We start from the raw sequence: 12903 nt of genomic DNA, 5'->3' as shown, positions 1-12903 counted from the left end.
TAATGATTATGAAACCGGCGCGACCGGTTGTGAGCCGTGAAAGCCGCTGATTTGCGTTGGTGGCACCATCTATACAGTGACAATAAAAATATATTTTAGAATATCTATTTTCATGTGTATTGTTAATAAAAAAAACTTTCGTGCATGGTGATACTTGTGTGTCCCGATATTTCGCGTTCATATTGCCATCTCCCACCTCACAAATAAGAGCAGGTTATAGAATAGCTAATTTTATGGCTGTGTGTGAAAATAATTTACAGGCCAGGCGATAGCTATCTTTCACATTATTCCGCGCTCATATATTTAAGAATAGATGAACAGTTATGATGTGTATGAATTGTCGAATTTTTATAAATAAACCTCAAGGAATATGCGAATGCTGGATTTTTTAGGACAGAGCGTTTGAGCTTCTCTCAGTTGAAAGGTGGTAACATTTAATAGATCCGCGCTTTTTGGATTTATGTCTTCGAAATTAACTTGACCGGCTGCGTATTGGTGCATTGAATTTGTCTCAGTCCGATAGTAAAAAAAAAAGATGTTATATTTTTTTAAGTACGTTGGGTTCAAACCTTCATAATCAGAAAGAGAAAAGCTACAATTCTAAGACAAGGGTCAAAATACGAAAAATCGGCGATATTTCACGAGTTCATCCGTCATTAATTTTATATTACTCTCCATTACGTAAATATTCTATTCAAAACGGTCTTAACGCTTAAATCATCGTGGTTACTAAGACGACGTTAAGTATTGTTGAGAGCGAAAGAGCGTATCCTCCGTCTATTTCATCTATTAAAACGATATTGTGTTTTCTTTCCCTTTTTAAGCAACTTATGGACCCAATGCTCAAACACACGTGACACAAACATGTTCCCACCCCCCTCTCGAACCCGCTTGATGAACTCAATCGCCTATCGACTCGTTCTGTATATATTTGACGAATAACAACAATATCTTTATTTTTCCAGATTCCAAGCTCGGGGATACCTGCAGCAAATATAAAAATTGCACTGGTAATACAGAGTGTACCTCAGGAGGATTTTGTACCTGCAAGGCCGGATACTACGCGCGCGACGACCTTATATGTGTTGCAGGTGAGAAAGACAATTTAAGCGGATTGAAAATTCAGTTCACCACGGATTAAATTCGTTAAATGGATCAAGATCAATCTATCCGACCTACCTTCCGGTGATTTCAACAATTCAAACGTTATATGGTGTAAGTTCGATAGATTTGAATAAAAGATGGTAGCACTTTTCCACAACTATATTTTATGTATATACCAATGTATCATATTGTTAAAAGTGCTACTATCTTTTTTATAAATAACTTCCTGAGATCGAAATTCTAAAAAGAGAGTGATCTTGTTTGACAATTAATAACTTTTCGTATACTGCACCTGTCATTTGGTTACCAAAGAAGTTTTATTACATACCAATATTCTATTTGCAAAAAAATGATGGCATGATACCTTTAACACACTTTCCGACACAATTTAATAGTTCAATAGCTACTCGATTTCAAAGAACAACAGAATTTTAGCGTTCTATTTAAAAATTATGAACGACATATAAACTCTTTTACCAGAAACCACTCTGCGAAAAGCTGTCCAATAGGAAGTATGGTATTTTTCACAATATCCTCTGCATATGTTAAAGCTTTATTAATAGTTGTTGTTATGTGATACCATACATAAAGTTTAACAAACACTTGAGCTGTTGAAAGCCAGTATGCTGAGAAAATCCCATCAAAATTACTGAGATAGGGATAATTAGGTCGTTCGAAATTCCTGAAATAGGTTTTCAGATAGGAGCATTTTACATAGGAACACCATCAGAAGAGGCTACGTTCCATAAATAAACCACAAATTACAAGTATTTGAGTGCAATGTTCTCAAGATTTATGGTGAGTTCAGTGTCTCAAACGGACTGCTACGCATGTCACGTGTATTGCGGGTCAACGGGCGCGACAACCGCCTGACATCATTTTGCTTTGCAACGAAAATATCGGAGGGGTGCAAGTAGGTGCAAGATTTTTCTATCCTGTCTGATAATATATACTTCAATCTAACTCCCGAAGTAAATATCTAAGGAGCGGCAGGCGGCGGTAACTCCTTTCATACTGGCATTGGGTAAAAATTAACGAAAAACGGTGATAGCTAAAACTAATCATAAAGCTAACAAAAATCAATGTGCGATAACAAAAGTCTGCTCTTAATTAATAAAAAAAATGGAACTATCAGTGAGTATCCTCAAATATTCAGAATTAGCATATGTATTCCATTTCTTGGGGAACAAAGAATGAACTTTTTCGTAAAAATTGCGCAATAAGATTTAATACATTTTTTTTTGTTTTTTTTTCGGCGAGCTATAAAAATTGAACAATGTATTTTGGAAAAAAATAACTTCAGTTTTACAAACCCTGGGCTATCTAAAATCATATTGTTCCCGGGACGAAATAAAAAGTCGATGTTTACATTTTTTGGAAGCTTTTTTCGATTTCAGCTTACTATGCGCTCCTCCTTTGCGGGTAATATGGATAATCTCTGCAATACGGATAGTATTCAGGAGCAATTATACCGCCACTCAATCTGCTTGCTTTAGGCGAAAAGTAAATCGTCGAAACGTCATCATGATATGCATCTGTTTGACTTATGCCAGCGCATTCTTTTGACACATACAAAATTGTTAATCGGTGTTATTGCGTGGTAATGCCTTTCTTTCATAAACTATTAAGCGTGTGAATCATATTTTGGTGTCAAGTTAATTGAAAAATAATTTTCTGAGTTTTCTTGCATTGACTTTTCATTTCCTTATTCAGGAGACGCAACTGTTGGAATTACCTGCAATAACAATATAGGATGTGAAAAAGTCACAGGTTCGCAGTGCAATGCAGCTACTGGAAACGGAAAATGTGCTTGCAAGGATGGAATGCATGCTAACGACGACGGGAAATCTTGCGTAAATGGTAAGACATGATGTGTGCGAAATATGTATCAAAATGAGTCCTTTTTACATATTTGTGGAAATCAATTGCATTCATAATTTTAAAATGTATACAATTTTTGTGTAAACTCACACTTTGTAATTGAGTGGGTGAGAAGCCAAGGGGTACAACTACTATATATTTTACATTATTTATTATTTCTACACAGAGTTAGCTACAGAAATTAGGTATAGAAAACAAACCAAATCAATGACGTGTATAGTCGTGTATTTAATTTTCCAGTCGATGTCAACACAGAACTGAGACTCACTCGTATCACCTGGCAATCAAGGTTTTATGTATTTCTTCTAACAATTAAGTTTACCTAACTCTCGTATGCAGATTTTCACAGCTCCTTTTGTCAATGTTGGTGGTTGGTTACATGGTTTACCAAAAATCCATGCGGAAGGAACACATTTGAGACCTATTGTAAATACGACTGGTTCGCCGACTTATAAATTGGCCTGATATCTTTCAAGAGGAATTCAAGATTTCGTCGGCAGTACGGACTCCATCAAAATTTCGGCGCACTTCATTGAGATCCTGAAAGTCCTTCGAGTGACCGAAAGAGACATTTTAGTCAGCTTTGATGTCACGTCGCTGTTTACGAAAGTACCTGTCCCTGATTCGGCGGAAATTTTAAAAACTCTAACAGGTGATGGACTTCCAAAGGACTACCCAAAATTGGTTGAATTCTGCCTTCGAAACAATTATTTCCTATACAAGGGGATTACATATGAACAAAAAAGTGGTGCGGAAATGGGTGCCCCGCTTTCTCCCGTATTAGCCAATTTATACATGGAGTTTTTTTTTTAGAAGAAGGAACTTGAGACGAGTGAAGAGAAATCATCATGCTGGTAAACATATGTTGATGACACTTTTGTGATCTGGCCGTATGGGAAAGTAAAACTTGAAGCATTCCACGAACATATAAATACAATAAATCCAGACATCAAATTCACAAAGGAACTTGAAGAAGAAGTATGTCTCCCTTTCCTAGATGTCCTGGTTAAAAGAAAAATGGATGGAAGCCTAAGCCATTCAGTGTATAGAAAGAAGACCCACACCGACAGGTATTTAAATTCAACATCGCATCACCACCCACAAAAAAGGCCTGCGTCGTAAAAACGCTTACCCACCGAGCCAAAATCGCGTGTGATGTAGAGCATATCAATGGTGAAATGCTACTTTTTACGTGGGCACTGATAGTTAATGATTTCAGTGCCTCTTTCATAAAAAGAGCAATGAAAGAAAGACACTCGCCTCAAGATGACGACCACATGGGGAAGAAGCTATTAGCATACGTTAAACTTCCATACATATCCGGAGTCACCGATAGAGTAGCTAGAATCCTTCAAAAAGGCAACATCAAGGCTCACTTCTGCACGGTGAAGAAATTTAAAAATATCCTACCTTCACCGAATGATAGCCATCCTCCACTTCAATCCATGGGAGTGTATGAGGTTCCCTGCTGCTGCGGCAGAAGCTACGTGGGACAGAGGAAGCGTTCTATCTCCAAAGGGCTGAAAGAGCATGAAAGAGCGTTAAAACTACATCAGTGGGACGCATCAGCGGTCGCTAAACATTACGCCTCCAGTCCTAGGTATACAATATTGTTAAACGTTACTCGAGTATTGGCGAAGACGGAAAAATATCATCCGCGTCTCATTCGTGAAACCGTCCAGATAGCGAAGAGGCCAAACATCTTCAATAGGGAGGACGGATGTAACCGCAGCCGCATATGGAGAGGGTTCCAGGCCCAATCTAATGGCCAACGGCTATCTCCTTCCGTGAAAATTCAAATCGGGTCAACAATAGGTCAACGAAACCTATATACGACGAGAACGGTTTCCCTCCCATTCTCTTGAAAACGCTCTCAGTAGGAGGTGTGACACGTCGATCAGATAATGTTACCCACGCAGCATTTCCCGAAAGCGACCACCAACATGTAGCTAACTCTGTTGAGGAAAAAAACAATTGCACCCATCGGCTTCTCAACCCCTCAATTATATACTGAGCCGAATTTCATTACAGTAATGCCATTCTGTTGACTTAATTTTTGGATACGGCAGTGATCAATATGTTTGTTGCAAAACAAACATTTAGGACAAATTGGAGTAGCCAATTTCTCTATCTTTTGTTGTTATGACCAATGACTTCAAGCATCGATTCTGTGGTAAATTAAACCAACCCTACTCCAAAACCGTTAACAGCCATGCTCAGCTCATGAATCTCAAATTTCAACTCACTTTTATTGCCACCTGCCGACACAACCTTCAACTGCATCCCATTCACATTTTACGCTATCTACCTGTAAATGGTTTAAACATGGACAATTGAGTTTTAATTATTCAGGGAAAATCATAAAAACTGTGACAATCGATTTGGCTCGGATCATGAATAAGAAAAAAAATAAGAAAAAAATTTATCGTTGTATAAATGTTTTTATGAATGGCTGAATAAACGTTCAGATATGTTTTCTGAGACGGCACCATTCATAAAAAAAAAATGGAATCGACTTTTTACGCTTGAATTCCACGAAACAATACTGGAAGCTTGATTTAATTGCGCCAAAAATAATTTAACAAAACGATGGCTTGAGTCGTGGTATTTTTTTCCTAATGTCTCATGGGAGGAAAGAAATTTATAGTTATCACAATCCAGGAAACATGTTTCAGTTAGAGGCACGATATGTTAAAGAAGTATACCCGAAATATAAGGCTTGATCAAAAAAGACCGGACTGACTCTATTCAGCGCAAAGCATTCAACGGATCGATACGAAACAAAGTACGCCATATTGAAACACATATGCCGACTGAAACGAGAGGTATTGCGTTTGTTTACGTCCAGTGGTTACGCAGCAGCAGGGGTACGCGTCTAATGCCTCATTCACATTACGATAGTTCCAGCCGTCGTCGGAACTATCGTGCATTCACACAACGATGGTTAAAACCTGTGCTGCTCTCTAGTGCTGACATCTAAAGTGAACGGGAAATTGACGGTTAGCAAAGCTGTTGAGGTATGCATGGACAAGATATTAATGTGTTCAACGTGTATTTACCGAATAATTTTTCTTCCGCCCATATTCTTCTTTCCTAGGACAAATCCATGAAAAAATAGAGCTTCACGAGCTTTTCGTCTTTCTCTTGTCGCTCCAGGTTTCCAGTCTCCCAGCGCCTAACTATAGTAAAGTGGCAACGTTCGGAACTACGTCAACTATAGTCAGAACTTGCATTCACACGGCTAGTTCGGTCAACTATCGTTAGGACGACGGCTCGGACGATCGTAATGTGAATGAGGCATTACCCAGTTCAGTGCCACGTGCAACGGCAGCAATGAAGGAGCTAGACGAATAGCGTTTGAGCGTGAAACTTTGTTTCAAACATGGCGGTAGTTCTATGGAGACGTTTGGAATGATTTTAATGCAGCTGCGAGTCGAAGCCAGTGCTCTGAGAGGCAGAGTCGATTTAAATCGGACAGAAACTCGACAGATTCAAGAAAATCTTCCACATCGACAGACCTCAACCATGTCAAAATGGTGAACGATTTGGTGCGAAAAAATCGCCGTTTAAATGTTTGGGAGTTAGCTGAAGAAGTAAGCAATAGTTTTAGTTTCTGCGAGACAATTTTGATAGACATTCTGGGCATAATACTACACTAGGGTGCCTCGTTTGGCCACTTTTTTAGAAGCGGATCATAATACCCGGAAAAAGTTGCGTACCCGGGTGAGTATACAGATATGATTTTTTTTTATCGGTTAATATCTTCAGTTCGCCATTTTGTCTTGAAATTTCGAAATTTTTAACGAAATACGTTAAAAATGTAAATAATTTGAATTTGGTCATAGCAAGCACTCATTTTTTCCATTGGTGTATAACATTGGTCTTTCCTAGATAATTTAGACCAAGTACGTCAGCTCTATTCCTTTTCATTATCGAGAAAATGACCTTTTAACGTTCCCCCCGAAAGCAGAATTTTCGTCAGGCAACCCGCCGCACACGGTCTCATTCTACGCTACGCTATGGTGCGCAACTTTTGCCGGCTATTAGAATTCGCTCCTTAAAAAAATGGCAGAATGAGGCACCCTAATACACACGTCGCATCAAAATTCTTCCCTCATGACGGCGTTTCACCACAATAACGCGCCCGCTCACACATTAATCGAGGCAGAGTTTTTCGCCAAAACCAGAACTTTTGTGATCCCGCAGCCAACCTCCACTTCGGACGTGGCTCGATTATACAGGGTGTTTCAAAAAGGACTTTACAACTTTGAAAATTCATATAAATTTCATTAAACAAGGTACAGAGCTGGTTTTGGTGTTATTTTAAAGGAAAAAACTTCAAGTATTTTAACTTAAACTAAAGATGTTCTATGTGGCTTCCGTTGGTTATTCTGCAGGCATCCCATCTGTAGTCTCACTTTGTCTCACTTGCTCAACGACTTCGTCAGATGTTCTTGGACGACCTGAGGATTTTTTTATGTTTCACTGAGCACCCCGTTTTCACAAAACACCTATGCCACTCATAAATTGTAGGCCTACTAGGAGGATCTTTAGCGTACTTGGTTCGAAAATTTCGCTGAACTGTTGTCGCAGACTTCGATTCTTTAAACCAAAACACACAACTAGCACGCTCCGGTCCAGGGAAGGCAGCCATCTTTAACGTAACTGTCACTAGCGCTTGTGCGGCGCGATTAGGCACTAGCGGACAACGCGAGTCAAAACTTAAACTTTTTTCCTTTAAAACAAAACCACAACCAGCCCTGTACCTTGTTTAATAAAATTTATATGAATTTTCAAAGTTGTAAAGTCCTTTTTGAAACACCCTGTACTTTTTTTTCCAAATTTAAAATCAATCTAACATGGCCACCGATTCGACTCTAATGCGGATATAAAAACTAATTGTACGGCGGACCTGAATAGGTTCCCTAAGACAGCTTACAAGTCAGGGTCGAGAGCAGGAAGAAACGTCGGAAAGAGCGTCTCGTCAGCCAAGGAATGTACTTTGAGGGTGACAAGAGTTCGACTATGCTGTATCTGACGAAATTAAACAGTTATGAAATCAGTCCGGTCTTTTAATGATCACACCTTGCATATGTCCCACGTGAGAGGTTGTTATGCATATCACGTGACCTAAAAAGCGGCCATTCGAACCATGCAAGGGACGGGATAAGGGTTTCCGATAAAGGGGCATCCAGATCCGGTCTGTGGAGACCGAAGAATCGACGAAATTGGCTCAAGAGAAGCAGCTACGTTCGTAAATTTCCGTAGAGAAACATGATAGTGCTCAAAATACCTCTTATTACCTTATTTCGTACATTTGTAACCAGCTGATGGATTTCTATGGGTAAGATAGCTATCTTATCTTAAAAATAATACACTGGAATATATACGTACACTGCCCTTGAATATACGCATGATTGCTCTTTAATTTGGAAAATACTGATCTGAGTTTTTTAGAATTTTCTCCCAATTTTTGCTTTCAGGCAATGCGACAATCGGAAGTTGGTGCAACAACAACGTTGGATGTGAGCAAGTAACAGGTTTGAAGTGCAGTGTAACTGATGGAATGGAATGGTGCACTTGCGACGATGGATTCTATGAGAATGACGATGGAAGAACTTGCTTTAAAGGTAAACGGTGATGAGTGCGACGTATATATCAAAACGATTCATATTTTAGCCAAAATATTATGGAAATCGATCTCATACATTGATAAAATTAGCAATTTCTTTTACAATCTCCCTCATTTGAATAATAAAACGACGAGAATTTCAAATCAGTGGCACCTCCATTTGGGTATAAGGTTTGTGCTTGGCTAATCCATTCAATTGGTACAAAATCATCATTTTAGAGAGACTGAAGTTGTTAATAGCCGTTATGTTTGATGTAATGACCAATGGTTCAAACGTCAAAAAAGCAAACACAATTCCTTGGTAAATTAAAACTGCCCTACTCCAAAACCATCACAACCTCAGTCACAATTTTACTCACTAATTTCAACCCACTTTTTATTTTTGTTATAGACTCAGCCTTAAAATCGAGCTTTTCTTCCAATTGAATTGTAAACCCTTAACCGGTGACGAGCGGTCTGAGAGATCGCTGCGTTTCTAAAATTATGAATATTTTCTAAATTAAGATTTCAAAATATCTATAATTCTCGTTAGCTTCATGTTTTTGCATAACAAGGATATCCCACTCTTAAAATTTATCGTTCCTATTATTAATTTCTGTAAATGTGCAAAAGAACTCGATTAGCAGTCTGTGAGACCGCACGTCACTTTCTAAGAATGCATCAAGAAAAGGAATAAGCGGGATAAATTTCATGGCTACTTACTACTTAGCCTTCCAACTTTAACATTTAAGGCCTTTTTTTTAATCTGGCGAAATATTGATACATTAATATAATAATTATAACTCAAGTGTTTTTGGCATCAGTTTTTTGATCCTGCTTCAAATCACAATTTTTTATGACAAATTGCTTCGTATTGTGAATGTAAAAATTTTAGTATAAGTTTTAAAATAGTTAAGCATTCAAAGAAAAATTAAACAAAACAATAAAAAGGGTGCAGCAATATTTTATGAATTTTTGATTTATTGCGGTCTCTCAGACCGCACGTCACCAATAGTGGTACAAGAATTGCACGTCACTGGTTAAGGGTAAAATATTTCAATTATGGCTTATTGAGATATTGTTGCTGAGACGATGTTACAACATTATATCAGAAAGACCTTATTGTCTCGGAGATAATTTTCGAAAAGATCGAGAAACAAGCCAGAAAGCGCTAAATGAGAAATCAGCATTCACAAACAACTATAAATGAATCGACGTATTTTGCACATGTTCCAAGAAATATATGTGAAGTTTGAGGGTTTTTTTTCATGCATTAAACGACGAAGGGCTCAGTTGTAAGGTTTTCTTTTCTACTTCCTCGTTGAACAGAATAACGTCTGATTTATCTCATTTTAATAATATTTCTTCGGTGAATCTCAGATTTTTAAAGATACTAGTATGTAACCTAAGAGTACAGCAGAAATATACTCCCTGCAAAAGAGGCCATTACTTGTTTCAGGTGACCTAACAGCAATTTTATGCCGACAACTGAGCATAAATTTTCTCATCTGCCAGAGTATCCTTACCATTGACGAAAAACATGTTATATTAGTGGGATTTTGTAATTAACAATAGGGTGGTTTCCTATTATTTTTTTATTGCCTAAATCGAAAGATTATTACTCCTGGAGTACGTATTTCGCGCTTTTAGATTTTTAAATGACGATATCTATTTTTCGCGATTAAATGAAAAGTGAAAAATTTCAAGCGCGCAAAAACGCGACGCGTAAGTAGGAAAGTCCGTACGACGCATTTCTGGTTCCCCCTCTCTCCTTGTGAAGTGACCTTGATCGAGGCTCTGAGCGCTGATAGGACGCAGGATGCTAGCGGATAGCTGAGTACCTTGCTGAATGGTAGCGCTTGGCTTAAAAAAGGTTTATTAATACCTTATCAAACGAAGAAAACTTTCCGACCTTAGCCAGTTTTAATAGGTGATTATTAAGACATGTTTCCCTGAGCTCTGTGCCTCATGAATGCATTGGTAACCTCATACGATGTATAACTCCTATCCTCTCGTGTAGAAACTAGGTCCCTGTGACGTCACGCGGAGTGGAATCGCATGGGCGCCAATCTGGCCTTTTTCAAATGAGGATAAAATTTGACCCTTGCCATTCGTCTAAACCGGTATTTCAAAAACCAAATAATTTGTGTATTATGAATACACTAATGGTGGGTAACGAATCGCAATCAATGCCTATCGTTTTCTTTGATGAAGGAAACTACCCTATTGTTTCACTTATTGTGACCGATGCCTTTAACATATTTGAACCTTCCTATTGTAAACCTAGATCATCCCAAAATCATGAAAAACTATAACCGCCTCAACATCATTTCTTTTATCTCACTTATTAACCTCCAACTACATCAACCTTCAACCCGAAACGATCTCCATTCTGCCTTTCAAACTTGAGTTTTTTTTTTTTAAGCATGTTCCATCACGAAATTCTGGCTCTGATCGTAGTGCTTCAGCGGCGAAACTCTCTTTTGTTCAGGAATGAAAAGTGAAGAATGAGAATGTCGTAAGTCTCATACCGACTATAGCGAGTTGCTCCGCACATGTTCTCTTTGGCATTTCTAGGAAGTTGAATATATAACTCTTGAAGCGAGACAAAGAGCTTAGTTGTGATGTTTTAAGTCCAGCACCAGGTGGAACTTGTGCTAGTGCATTTTATATATAGAGGCCTCTTACTTAAAACGCCTCAGCTTACAAGAGCAAGTTTTATGGATTAAGATTGTAACGTAAATCTTACAGTTTTGATCAAAAGACTTCATTTGGTCGAGAAAACCGTTCCAGAGGACCATCTTCATATCCCCTGAAGAAAACTTGAGTGTAATTATGGCTCAGAGGCATCAGTGTGCTATATGCCTCTAACAATATTGTCATTTCAAATATTTCCATCGGTAAAACGAAAAAGTAAATATTTTAATACGACGGAAACGAATTTTTCACTGAAAAAATTACACTTTGAGTTTTTCTGTAAATGGTTTCAATTCAATATTCTTCCAAAATAATATCCAGAGGTCAAAAATATTGGTAACAAATAGTCCAACTCCCAAAATAGAATTCATGGGTAGTATTCATTTAGTTGATGGCACTACCGAGGTGAAACTCGGTTTTGTTCAGAAATTAAATGTTCAATTACAATGGCTATTGCTATTACGAAAAATTCAAATTTGAACTATGCCAATAGAACCGAGTATTTTCATGATTGTTCCAAGTTGCAATCCTGGAAGGCTGAGCTTATTATGTTTATAACGAAATAAAGAGCACAGTTGTGTCGATTTTTGTTTGATAACTTTGGTATGGAATGAAAGTTGAATAATTTAAATGGAGGCATCACGTGAAACTCTAATCACGGCTGGATAAAAGAGAATAATATGTTCCTAAGGGCCGAAGACCGGGTGCGCTGTTGTTAAGGCAATCATGAAAATTAATAACCTGACCATACATTATTCAAAATACAGATAATTACTGGATTCTTACCATAGCTAATAATAATTACTTTTTGAAACGAATTTTCACAACTTTTATTATGATTTTAAAGTGCTATTGAACATGGCTCGGAAAGGGAATATGTTGTTACGTGCTGTTCATGCTGGGCTTGATAGGATTTGACTCAGGGATGCTATTTCCACTGAAACAGAGCTGCGGTGGCATTTGAGGTTGTCTCTCAGTGGTCATATTTTATATTTTCGACAAGAGGCCGCCTTTACGTGCATCGTGAGGTCTGCCACGTCCCTTAAGGCTTTCGCGGTTGTCCGGCTTTAGCATGTCTCTTTGAGCCTAAATTTAATATTTTTCACTCTAATGATTTCTCTTTCGATTACAGTTATTGGATCCACGTGTGATGATTATTATTATAATCCCTGCGATCATCTACTTGGAAATACAACATGCAAAGGCGGAAAATGTCAGTGTCAATCTGGATACCTAGAAATTTCTAGCATGTGCAAGCCAGGTGAGTACTCACGTCGAATCGTTCGCTTAGCATTCACTTCATTCACATCTACTGTCTAATCCACATCTCTTCAAGGAGGTTCCTTCAGGGGCGCAGCTAAGAATTATGGTTAGGGCGGGTTTTAGGTGCAACTAATACTTTATGGTGTGAGGGTATTGCATACCCGCCAGGGTAAGTGGGAGTTGCGGGGGCCCTCCTCCAGAAAATTTTAAAATTAATGGTTCAAAATGACTAGTTTTACCGCTGTATGAGAGATATTTGATTAATCGTAACACTGTTCTATAAGTAACACTAATCCATTTTATGTTTAATCCATTGAGTCACTTGGTTCCTCTACTAATAAAAGGTT

General features: G+C 38.1%; 1 protein-coding gene across 2 annotated transcripts in view; it reads left to right on the top strand.

Moving 5' to 3' along the window:
• Positions 1 to 12903, top strand: part of LOC124164026 (multiple epidermal growth factor-like domains protein 10) — a 69506-nt gene that overhangs the window by 43149 nt on the left and 13454 nt on the right. The window contains exons 12-15 of one of the 2 annotated variants that reach the window (XM_046541180.1): positions 966 to 1091; positions 2818 to 2964; positions 8469 to 8615; positions 12426 to 12554. In XM_046541180.1, coding sequence (XP_046397136.1) covers positions 966 to 1091; positions 2818 to 2964; positions 8469 to 8615; positions 12426 to 12554 — 549 coding nt within the window. The remainder of the gene's footprint in view (positions 1 to 965; positions 1092 to 2817; positions 2965 to 8468; positions 8616 to 12425; positions 12555 to 12903) is intronic. The other variant, XM_046541181.1, reaches the window with a different exon arrangement.

Source organism: Ischnura elegans, chromosome 8 (assembly GCF_921293095.1).
Source record: "Ischnura elegans chromosome 8, ioIscEleg1.1, whole genome shotgun sequence".
NCBI lineage: Eukaryota > Metazoa > Arthropoda > Insecta > Odonata > Coenagrionidae > Ischnura > Ischnura elegans.
Note: the sequence above shows the minus strand (reverse complement) of the source record. Positions and strands in the feature narration are given on the sequence as shown.